The sequence below is a fragment of the Balaenoptera ricei genome, chromosome 2, assembly GCF_028023285.1.
Source record: "Balaenoptera ricei isolate mBalRic1 chromosome 2, mBalRic1.hap2, whole genome shotgun sequence".
Classification (NCBI taxonomy): Eukaryota; Metazoa; Chordata; class Mammalia; order Artiodactyla; family Balaenopteridae; genus Balaenoptera; species Balaenoptera ricei.
The window spans coordinates 143082828-143095631 of NC_082640.1; the positions used below are offsets into that span (position 1 = coordinate 143082828).

A 12804-nucleotide genomic window follows, 5' to 3' on the forward strand; every position below is an offset into this window, starting at 1 on the left:
TATTTGTGCTTGTTCCTGATGTCAAATAGGGGATTGTTGGTTTTACCTTTCAGTATATTCCTGTTAACTTCAGAGAACTATGTACCCATGGCACCTCTGTAGTCTTGGGTATATTTTGACAAGGTTGTTGAGCATCTCTTTGATCTCCACTGCTTTCGGAAGTCTTTCCTGATATTATGCTTTGACGTTATAGATGTTTGTTTTATTTTGGCTCAGTTTGCATTTCATTTCATACCCCTCTTTTGATCTTTTAGGAGGAGCAGGGAGAGATTACTATCTTGAATTTGTGTTTAAAAATGGAAGTCATAATTCTTTGTAAAAATCTGTTTCTTGATTGATATGTGTCCTATTTTATGCATCAGAATATGTAATGATAGTGATTTTTCTGAATGATATTTCACTGACCAGTGTTTGGCAGTTATTCTACTTTATATGTAATAGTGAACTCTGCATTGGCCTAAGAACACTTGGTATCAGATAGTTCATTTTCATAATTTTCATTAGCCGGTGTTTACTATTAACTAATTCTGTATTGATTTCTCAATTGTAGTCAAATAAAGGAGAGTTGACTGCACTTGTACATCAGCTGCAAGAAAAAGACAAGTTACTTACTGCTCTGAAGGAAGATGCTGCTGCTGTGAAGGATCGGTGTAAGCAGTTAACCCAGGTGAAGACATTCTTGTATTTAAGGTTATACCTTCTAAATCGGATGCAATGAAGGGTTTTAGAAATTGTCCATAATTCCTGATTTATTTGTACAGTAGATTTATAGCACGTGAAAGTAATTTTCTTTTAGAATTTAGGTGGTGGTGATGGGGTCTCACTCTTCCATGTTATTATAGCCTACAGTTGAATTGTGACTTTAAAATAGCAGTACTTATAGGTATACTAATTTCTGAATAATGGAAGCCTGTGGACATTGGGAGCATGTTTCAATTGGTTCTGACCTAGAATTATTCTATAGAAGCACAAAACTCGGTGTGATCTTGTTTAAATCCAATTCATGGGACAAGTGTGAAACTCTTACATAGGTAGTTTATTCATGAAGGTTTTTGTGATATAATTTTTAATCAGTGAAGTTCTTTAAATCCCTTTTACTTCGAGAGGTTTAAAAAAAAAGGCCTTTAAGCAAATGTAAAAGTACAAACTTCCACTTATAAAATAAATAGGTCCAGGGGATGTAATGTACAGCATGGTGACTATTAATACTGTGTTGTATATTTGAAAGTTGCTACGAGAGTAAATCTTAAAAGTTCTCATAACGAGAAAAAAAGTTTGTAACTGTGTGTGGTGATGATGCTAATAGACTTACTGTGGTGATGATTTAGCAATAAATGCGAGTATTGAATCATTATATTGTATACTTGAAACTAATATAATATTCTATGTCAGTTATATTTAAAAAAATCATGTAGACTGAGAACATAATTGAAATTCTGTAGTAAATGTGGTCTCATTTTTCCCGAAGTGCTTGTTTCTCCTTTTAGGCATTAAATACAGTAGAGTAAATGAGGTTTATTTCACTGTTGTTCATGTAGCTACTTGATGACATTATGAGAATGGCCTCATTTGAATATAAAGTCTTTTCTGTGAATTTGAGGTAAATAAAAAAAAGTCAGTGGAAAACTTGGTCAGATTGATTTTTTTAAAAATAAATTTATTTTATTTTTGGCTGCATTTGATTAAGATTAATCAAAGTTGTTGCTAAAATAAGTGTTTCCTTAAGATTAGAAACTTTACTGTAGTTTTCTGTAGCTATAGTTTTCTGATTATTTTAAAAATTAAAAAAAGAAACTACTTTTGTGTAACTCATTGAGCTGTATACTTAAGATGTGTATACTTTTTTCCTAAATGTATTATGTACATCAGTAAAACAATTTGCAAATGTAAATGAACTCTTACGGGCAAACCGTTAGTTAAATGAAAATCTTAAAGTTTGTCAAACAGTTTCTTAGAGCAGGGAAAATGGACTGATCATACCTGCAGATAACTTTAAAGTTGCTTGGCTTTCTTGCACTTTAATAGTTAATATTTATCCGAGGAGTTTATAATACTTGCAACTCAAAATGAAATCACCCTTTTAATGTTTGACTTGGGAAGATAATAAAACTTTCTGAGTTTTACTTTCCCTATTCTGCTATAAACATATCTTATCCTTATCTCTTACCTTAGGAAGGAGACTTTTTTTCTCGGCTATTTTTTTTCTGGGGGCCTATTCTGTACCCTAAAAGAGAGCTAGTACCTGGAAATAATGAAGAATTACCTTGTTTTGCTTTAAAAATGTTCTTTCTTATAATCAAGTTATAATGGAGGATTTTATTCCATGTTCAAGTCTTTAACTCTTAAACCAGAAAGTGCATTTGAAATACGAGTAAACAGAGCAGCTAAGTGTTTATGAAGGGAATTGGTGTAAAGAGCAGGTAAGATGCAGAAGACAAATTTTTTTTTTTTAAAACCTTTGACCTTGCTTTTTAAACAAGTACTTATTTCAGAATTCAAGATTGGGCTTCCCTGGTGGCACAGTGGTTAAGAATCCGCCTGCCAATGCAGGGGACATGGGTTCAAGCCCTGGTCTGAGATGGTCCCACATGCTGCGGAGGAACTAAGTCTCTGCACCACAACTACTGAGCCTGTGCTCTAGAGCCCACGAGCCACAACTACTGAGCCTGTGTACCACAACTACTGAAGCCTGCTTGCCTAGAGCCCGTGCTCCGCAACAAGAGAAGCCACCGCAGTGAGAAGCCCGCGCACTGCAACGAAGAGTAGCCCCTGCTCGGCACAACTAGAGGAAGCCCGCACGCAGCAAAGAAGACTCAACACAGCCAAAAATAAATAAATTTATTTAAAAAAAAAAAAAGAATTCATGATTGTTTTACTGATGTCATTTTTGCTGATGTTGTTTTCTTCTTAGTAAAGTCTTGTTCTTATTTTTTTAAATAACAAGTTTTTCATATTTTTTTTTCTGATTTACTCTTCTAGGAAATGATGGCAGAGAAAGAAAGAAGCAATGTGGTTATAGCAAGGATGAAAGATCGGATTGGAACATTAGAAAAGGAGCATAATGTGTTTCAAAACAAAATGCATGTCAGTTATCAAGAGACTCAACAGATGCAAATGAAGGTATATTTTCATTCTTTGAATACAAAATTAAATATTTGTATTCATTTAATTAGCAAGCTTTTAAGTGCCCTGGGTTGGGCTTTGGTACAAATGGCTAATTAAACTGGCTCCCTGTCCTTAAGTAAGCAACTTTTGGGGAGGCTGGAAGCTGACAAGTAAATACGCCATTGCAGTAGAGGTAAGCATCAGGTGCTTTGGAACAGTGCAGATGAGAGGTGGGGAAGAGAAGGGTTGATAGGGAAGACTTTTTAGAAAGGAGAAGCAGACCGTGTTGAATCTTTCGAAACAATTAGGCTTTGTCAGGAAAGCGAGTGAAGGAATGGGTGCTGGGTATAAGACTTATTACTTGGTGTAATTCCTTCCCATCCCACGAGATGATGCTTCGGTAGGTCTCTTTTGGGGCCCAGGATCACGCTTTTTAATGAGTGCACTGCAGGTGTTTTCAGTATAGGTCATCTAGTGGTAACGGTTTGTGAGAAATACGGTAGGAGTTGTGGTATTTGGGAATCAGGACTGGAATGAAGAGACCTAGAGAAATAAATAGAGGTCTTGTCTTAAAGGGCCTTATATCCCTGAAGACTGGGGAGCCAAGTGAAGGAGTTTAAGCAACCCAACAGTGTGATTATATTAGTATTTTAAATTATTACTCTGGCATAGTATGGAGAGTGGCAGCAGTGTGGAGAGTGGAGCAGGGATAGTTGAAAGGCTTTTACAGGAATCCAAGTCAGAGAATAAGAACCTTAAGTCAGACATTGATAATGAGGGGATGAGTTTGATAAAAAAGAGATAGTAGATAGGGCTTGATGATGGAGTGGAGAAGAGAGGAAAAATGATAATGGTTTTGGCCTAAGTGACCTTCTGTCTCTGGTCCTTATTTTCACTTGTTTTCTTTCAACATTTTAGAAGGTTCAGTGCTTACTGCCTATTTTTACAGTGTTATCCATTGTCATGATTTCGGTTAGGTCTGGACCAGTGATTTTTGTTGTTTTGACGAACATGGTTTCAGACTGCTTGTCAAGTGGGCTTATAACACTCCCTCTAATTGAACTTTGTGGACCAGTGATTTCTTTTTGAAATTGTTTACATTGCTGGCTGATGCTTCAATTTGAAAGTGTTTGTCGTCACCTCAAAATTAACGTATGTCTAAAATCAAACTCTTGCTTTTGGTCAGGTTGTTTTTATTTTCTAATGTTTTGAGGCATTATTATACTTATGCTTGAATCTTTTACTTCTCACTCCCTTGCCCAATCTACAGTTTGTTCTGAAATCTTAAAGATGCTTTATTTCTAGTTATTCTTGCCTTCAGTTTTTAGATATGACCCTAGTTTATTATTTCATACTAGCATAATTATAGCACCTTAATAGGTCTCTCATTTCCTTTCTAATATGTGTAATTAGTACCAGATTTTTATTTGTAAAATATTACTTTGATCACATTGGTAATCTGCTGAAAAATTTATTGCTATTGAAGTTCCAGTTTTTTCTGTGGAAATACCACTAATAGCGATAAAGAAGTGAATGAATCTCTTCTCAGGTTCTTACTGCATCCACTACTTTGATGCTCTAATTTGGCTCAGTCCTCCATCTTCCCAGGCCCCAGCCATTTGAAATATTCTTTCCCATTAACCAGGTTATTGAAGAACTGATTTTCCTGGCCTTGTGTGATCTTTTTTCTTCTTAATTCTGACTTACTATTCATTTGAAAATTAGTAGAATACATGTAGCAACATCTTTTATTGAAGGTTAAGGGTGTTGAAGTGATTCTTTTTTTCAACTTGATTGCTTATAGAGGTCCGGATATAGATTACATATGATAAGTTCTCTGAAAAGTAGAAACATAGACTTTATTTTCTCTTAATTGAATAGGTTTACTAAAAATTATTAAGATTATTTCACATAATAAATTGAGGATGTGGGGATATAAGATTCAGTGTTCTTTGTCTTTTGATTCTGTAATTCTGAAATAAAAAACAAGAAGCCAGATATTTTAGCAAGTAGATTTTTGTGTAGTGTATTTGCCATCTATTTGGCTATGGCTCAATTTGTAACTTAATGTAAATGTTTTGAACATGTTTTCAGTTTTTAAACTTTTGATTACTAAAATCTTTCATTAAAATATTGCTAACACAAAATTGACTTGTTAATTCTATGTGAGTCTATTGTGTAGGAAAGAGTTCTAAAACAGCATCTCAGTGTATTTATTTTGCCTATGATAGCAGCTGGCATCTACTTGCATTCTTGAATGCTGTGGCAGCTCATGTTTACTTTGTATTTGTCACTATCAAAATTTATCCTTTAAATTTATTTATGTTTATTTGAAAAGGATATCCAGACTTCATTCTATTGATGCTTTTTACATTCTCATCATAATAAATTTTCTTCGAAGTTAGCTTTGGCAATCATTGTTTTCTAAATCTTATGTGTGTAAAATAATTTTAGTTCCAGCAAGTTCGTGAGCAGATGGAGGCGGAGATAGCTCATTTGAAGCAGGAAAATGGCATACTGAGAGATGCTGTCAGCAACACTACAAACCAGCTAGAAAGCAAGTATGTTTGCAAATGCTTTACTTTTAATAGAATGGCAGAGTATTTTCATTGAATGGTAGAGTATTTTCTTCAGTCACCAAAATGGTGTTTGATAATAATTGGTTAGACTTTTGTTTTTTACACTTGTTTCTAAAATGAATTAATTTTCTAAAACTATCCTCTTGCTTTTGAAGAACCTCTTCAGCTAAACTGTATGATAAACACTAGTGCCACCAGTGGAACAGTTTATAACTTTATGAGACTGAATTTACAAGTTTTAAACCTTCCATTCCATTTAACAGTAGTTCTCAAACTTCATTATTCTGAAGAACATCTGGCATGTTAGCTAAAAATCATATTCTTGAGTCTTACCCTTTTAAGATTATGATTTATTGGCTCTGAGATGGAATCCTGGAATCTGCATGTTAAGACACATTCTGTGTGATAGTGATTTAGTTGGCTCTGGGCTGTACTTTGACAAACAGTCCAAGAGAAGACTAGTAGCATGCTTACATAGAATAAATATTCTGACTGGTTGATTTTAATAGATTTTCAGAACACTGATTTGAGGGTGACACTGTTGATTCGTGCTCATGGTGTGTGGTCATCCGTTTTTCTTGATTATTTTATAGTAATTTTAGTATATGTGTTATTGTCATCAGAATGATTCAAAGATTACACTCAACCAAACTTCATTATTAGTAGTCACTTATAGCATTCATTTTCATCTAGCTATAAGTGGAATTACTAACTCAGCATAACTCATATAAAATATATTTTGTTTACTCTTTATATGTGTTTTGTAGTAATGGAAGGTTCCTAATCCAGTTACTATTTTCAGGCAGTCTGCTGAACTAAATAAACTGCGCCAGGATTATGCTAGGTTGGTGAATGAGCTGACTGAGAAAACAGGAAAGCTACAGCAAGAGGAAGTCCAAAAGAAGAATGCTGAGCAGGCAGTTACTCAGTTGAAGGTGATATAGTCTTACCTTTATCATTTCATAAATAATGTAGGTATTCAATTCAATGACTTTAAGTTGTATATAGCTTTGAGAAATGTAGTTTGAGGCTTAATGGGACTTGTAGTCTTAGTGCTCTGCCTATACAGAAACGTGTACACTAATGAAAGAATTGAATATAGGCTTGAGTTTGAAGTTAAAGACTTTTTGAAGATATGAAAATTGAAATTAGCTGATAGACAGGCATAAACAGTAGAATTTCATCTTATATATATGGAGGTTAGGGTCTACACGTGTAAGGCAAAAATCAGATTTTTGATAGGTAGTTAAAATCACCTTCAACATCGCTTATCCATAACTTGGATTTCTCAGTAAGTTTAATAGAGCCTGTTTTTATTCCAGCATTGGAATAGATGATTTTCCTTTCCTTTAGCATGAGACGAAGTAATGCTCCAGTTGCTTTCACTTGAGCCATAGTGGGAAAAAATCACACACTGTTTCTTTAGACACCAGAATGGCACTTGGTGTCATGAGATGCTTATACTAGGAAGACACGCATGGGGTTGCTCAGGCTGACTGAGAGAGAGGAGTGGACTCATTTCTCTTGCACTTTTTAGCCTGTGTACATTGAGTAGAGTGACGAGTAGAATTGTCTGTTCCTCCTTTTACTGGGGAGAGGATTTATTGAACGTATAGTTCAATTTCTGTAAGTTAAATGTATCTGACAGACTTCTACCTAGGTCATTGATACAATCAATATAGCTTAATACCAATTCTAGAGTAGTAGGGGTTAAAAGGGCTTTGAGAATAATTGAATGCAGAAAATAGCATAATTTTTGTTTTCTTGAAGTTTTCATGGGTCCCTGTGGGAGAGTGATATAGTTGTCCTTTCTTTCAGTAAATATTTGTCTTCCTGGTGTGTTTGCTGGTAGCATTTATAAATGTGGAAGTTTGTGCTCTATGGATATGGATAAGTAGATAAATGACATTAAATATTATAGTCATAATTGAAGTGTTGTGCTATACCTAAAAATAAGAATTTTAGGTGCCCACTGAAATTTAGCAATAAAGATACTATCCTTTTGAAGGCCTATCAGCTGAAGGAAGATCAGTGGAAAGCTGATCAGAGCAAAGTGGGTCAGGTATATCCATAGTAGTAGCTATATTGATCCACCAGCACAAATATTGAGTTTCTGAAGTAATCTCCAATCTGTAAATCCTGTGTATTGGAGGGTAGAATGGCAGTGGCTGATAATATCTGTGCATATTATCAGGCTAAGCACATCTGCCTATCTTATTAAAATGTAGGAGACTAGTGATTAGTTGTTGGAATAAGCAGTTTTATGTCACAACAGTAAAGATAGAGGATGCTTTTTTTCCATTAAATTGGAATCCTGTGTTTGTGCTGACTTATTCTTTCTGCAGGTTCAACTGCAAGAAGCTGAGAGAAGGTGGGAAGAAGTCCAGAGCTATATTAGGAAGAGAACAGCAGAGCATGAAGCAGCTCAGCAAGGTAAGGGGAAGCGGTATTCATTTAAATTTAGTATGTAATTCTGGGTAAAATTTCCTCCCCTCTCCATATGTGAAGACAGTTTAAATTGGCATTTTGGTTATAGGTCAATAAAAATAGCTTTTACACTTTCAGAGTACTTTTATTTCTTTAACATTTCTTAGGGTTTTAAAAATAAGCTCTCTACTAGTTTCATCTGAGGCATTAAGTTGCAGATAAAGTTATAGTCAATAAATAGGGTAATGGGAACCTGTGCATGTTCCCTTTCTGTAGTTATTCCCTCTGGTTCTTTGATCAGTTCTACATTTAATTTTTTTTTTTTCTAAGAAGGACTCATTCCTACATTGTGAAGAGAAAAACAGCGAGAGCATTACCATTCCAAGTAGTTGACTTAATTTTTTTTGGCTGCGTTGGGTCTTGGTTGCTGCACGCAGGCTTTCTCTAGTTGCAGCAAGCGGGGGCTACTCTTCATTGTGGTGCGCGAGCTTCTCATTGTGGTGGCTTCTCTTGTTGCAGAGCACGGGCTCTAGGCGTGCAGGCTTCAGTAGTTGCAGCATGCGGGCTCAGTAGTTGTGGTGCATGGGCCCTAGAGTGCGTGGGCTTCAGTAGTTGCAGCCTGTGGGCTCAGTAGTTGTGGCGCACGGGCTCTAGGGCGCGTGGGCTTCAGTAGCTGTGGTGCGTGGGCTCAGTAGTTGTGGCACACGGGCTTAGTTGCTCCATGGCATGTGGGATCTTCCCAGACCAGGGATCGAACCCGTGTCCCCTGCATTGGCAGGTGGATTCTTAACCACTGTGCCACCAGGGAAGTCCCCACGTAGTTGACTTAAAACTGCATACTTAAATGCTAACTTTTACTACTTATTCTTAATTCGATGAATTCATTTAGGAAATAATGGAGCTTGTATTAGTGTGTTTTATCTATGTTTCCACTACTCCCCTTCCTCCCATGAAAGTGGTGGAGAGCTAGTAAAATATAGTTCCAAACACAAGGCTAGATCATACAGAGTTTTGGCTGTTTAGACCTTTGGTTTCCTCTGATTTTTTTCACTACTAGGTTTAATATTGAACCCTTCGGTTCAATATTTAAATATATCTAAGATGTTTGAAGGCCTTTTTCTTTATATATAAAGTTTGTTTTTATGTTAAGGTATATTAACTTATTTTTTAATTAATATTTTATATTTCATGAAAGCACATAAGAATTTTGCCAAAAAAATTATGACTATAAACTATATGAAACTATCTATAAACTATATAACTATAAACAGTAAAACCTTACTCTGACCTGAAGATGTTACTTTTGTTTTTAGTGTTTTCTGTCATATTTCTAAATAAGCATATTATTTCTGCTTATACTGCTCTCCTCTTGATAGGCATCTGTTGACTTTCTGTTATAGAAAAGGAGGGCTTAATACTCTCACACCATTCCTTCCACCTTCCCCTCATTCTCCCTATATGGTTCTACATACTTTTGATTGTACCACTATTTGATTTTAACATCATTATGACTGTGTAACTCAATGCTGAGCCAAGATTAATAAAATTGCAGTTCTTTTCTTGAGCAATGTTTTTTAATTTGCTGAAGCTAATTATTGCTTTATGTTTTTAACTTGCTTGATCTTTGTTTTATTGTTTCAAATTTTACCTAAGGTTAAACTCCTTAACACCCCCCTCTCCACCAGCCTCTAAACATATTAGATACTGGAGAAGTTATCAGTTTTTCCTGGGGACATATATGTCTTAGGAGTCCTCAGTCTTCCTGCTCCAGTACTCGTCGCTTTCTAGGTTGGCTCAAAAGCTGTCTTCTTGAGACTTCCTTTAGTCCCTCTACCCTGTTTTCTGGATCCTATGTCACTGCCATCTTTCTTGCTTTCCTCCCTCACTTAATAGCATATCTTTTAGTTGCTTCATAAGAGTATGTCTTGCAGTACATTTGTTGAGGCGTTGAGTATCTGAAAATGTTTTTATTCTTTCTACCTTCATTCTTGATTGGTAGTTTGACTGGATGTAGAGTTCTAGGTTGGAAATAATTTTCTGCACAGAATATTGAAGGTATTAATTCAGTGTTTTAACTTTTCCTATTATTGGTAAGAAATATGCTCCTGATTCTAATGCTGGATATTACCATTATGTGTTTAATTTTCAGGAGTTCTTTTTTGAGTTGTGTTCCATTCTGTTATTAGTGTCTTGTTATGGAAGGAACATCTTACTTTTCTTAAAACTATATAATACACACACACACATACACATTTTCTCTTCTCTGTGTTTGCCTCTCTATCCTTGGTGGTAGTGTAATGTGTTCTTGTTTGTTTCTTTCCTCCCCTCTTTTGGAATTGTTTATGTTACAGGGCAGGGAGGCAACTCTCATGATACCTGGTATCTCTATTTCCTGAGCTTTTACTTTTCCCTTCCTCATCTCTGCCAAGTTAGTGATCATCTCTCCATTTATTTTATCTTAATTTCTTGTGATTTGGAGTTACATTTATTTTCTGATTGCATCAAAGACAGTTTGTTTTTGTTTCTCATTTTCTTTATTGTTTTGGGGTTATTGCTAAGAAGAGAAAGAGAAAAGTTTTACTTCATCTTATACCAGGACATTTGTCAGCCTTCAGCATCTTTCTCTGTTCTCCAGGTATGAGAGTACAGGGAATTGACAAGAAATTCACTAAATAACTTACTAAAGCATCTTTGGGGAAATTAAGAATGCTTGCAAGAAATGATATAACAGTTTTAAACATCCATGTACCATTCATTTAACACATTTATTGATTATGTATTTTGTGCCAAGCCTTGGGTACAACTCTGGGTATAGAGAAAAGGCAATCTCTGATCTCAAAAAGCTCACTCTCTGGGAGAGGAAGTGAATTAGTACAGTGTGGCAGGTACTGTGAAAAAGGTAAGCATAGACTGCTCAAGGGAACCATATGCAGGAAGCAGAGGAGAGATTCAAGGAGAGTATTCTAGAAGAGGCAGTGCCTACACTAACGACGAATAGCAGTAACCAGGCCAAGGAAGAGACCTTTGTAAAATGCAATGTTTTGTTAGATTTACAGAGTAAATTTGTGGCCAAAGAAAATGAAGTACAGAGTCTGCATAGTAAGCTTACAGATACCTTGGTATCAAAACAACAGTTGGAGCAAAGGCTAATGCAGTTAATGGAATCGGAGCAAAAAAGGGTGAACAAAGAAGAGTCTCTACAAATGCAAGTTCAGGTATCTAATTTTCCCTCTTTAAAAAAAATAAAGACGGGCAGTGGTTGGATGTGTCTTGTGTAGAAGAGAGAGGGTAGCCTATCTTATCCTAATTCTGGAGTGCGGATGAATAATTCTAATTTAATCTTCAAGCGGTTGTCACAGTATGGTCTGAATATGTGCTCAAAGATGCCTTCACCCACAGTCTTATGCTTTTTATATTAGATTAGGAACAGTACAATGTATTCTTAATTTCTACTTTGTAAATTAGCTCTCAGAATAGAATGCCTAATCGTTGTTTAAAATGACGCCTTTTGGAATCTAAGAGTGCCTTTTTAAAGGTAAACAGATGTACCTGTAACTCATTTTGTTCACATACATTGGTATATTTAACAGTACACTTTTCCCTCTCCTTTTTGGTTGCTCTCTATGAAAGGATATTTTGGAGCAGAATGAGGCTTTAAAAGCTCAAATTCAACAATTCCATTCCCAGATAGCAGCCCAGGTAATGGTGCTTTCTTATTGCTTGTCATTACTAATAGCTTCCTAGCTGTGTAAATAATCTGAGTGCTTGTTGAGTGCTGCGCACTGGATTAGTAGTTGGGTGACTAGTCAGTAAATCAACTGGATGATCCTAAGTGCTAAGCTCTCTGATAATTACGTATAGTGCTGTAAGAAAACACTACGGAAGAAATCCAAATGTGACTAATGGGAAGGTGGGTTAGAGAGTTTTTAACTTTAGGAGGAAAAAAATGTTTATTACCATCCTGTCAGAAAACAGGTGTCAAGAGTGATAGTTTATGTTTTAGAAGTATTCACTAAATATTGACTAGCCATAAGGGAAAACTTTGTATACCCTCAGTTGTTAGCCGTATGTTAACCATAGCTCTTAGGTTATATATGCCAAAGAATCATTTTTAAATTTATACTTCAGTATAGTTTGAGTGTGAAACCTTCCAAAGTTTTCTAGGTGGTATTGTAAAACCTGTTATTCTTTGGCATCATTCTTATGTAACATGATAGATAGGTAGATAGATAGATATAGATATATACCCTTTAGAATATAAATAATATAACATTAAGAAGAGACGAAACTTGCAAGTACTTAGCTTGTTTCCATAATATACATACTGTGAATTTCAGTTTCAGTTCTTCAACTTTAAAATTCTAAAAATTGTTTGTAGGAAAAGTAATAGCTTAGAATAGAAGTCATTTTCTGTGCAAAAAGTAGTTTTAACATTAAAAAGTTGTTTTTAACGTTCAGGCAAGTTGAAAATCCCAAAACTTTGAGGTTGTAACCATTTTTTTCTTTTCTAATTGTTTTCTTTGTAGAAACTATAGTCTAAAATTAATTGGGAAAGAATTATATAATATAGGAAAGGGTGTGTGTATATGGATGTATGTGTATATATAAATTATTAACTCAAATTGGATTGAGATCTTAAGTTATAGATGAGAGGTAGTTCTAGAAAATTAATCAGTAACTTAATATTTAGAGA

General features: G+C 35.3%; 1 protein-coding gene across 6 annotated transcripts in view; it reads left to right on the forward strand.

Moving 5' to 3' along the window:
* Positions 1-12804, forward strand: part of KTN1 (kinectin 1) — a 130932-nt gene that overhangs the window by 71332 nt on the left and 46796 nt on the right. For all 6 annotated transcript variants that reach the window (XM_059914286.1, XM_059914288.1, XM_059914287.1 and 3 more), the window contains exons 6-12: positions 551-667; positions 2980-3120; positions 5560-5666; positions 6487-6619; positions 8030-8117; positions 11160-11326; positions 11742-11810. In XM_059914286.1, the coding sequence (XP_059770269.1) occupies positions 551-667; positions 2980-3120; positions 5560-5666; positions 6487-6619; positions 8030-8117; positions 11160-11326; positions 11742-11810 (822 nt within the window). The remainder of the gene's footprint in view (positions 1-550; positions 668-2979; positions 3121-5559; positions 5667-6486; positions 6620-8029; positions 8118-11159; positions 11327-11741; positions 11811-12804) is intronic.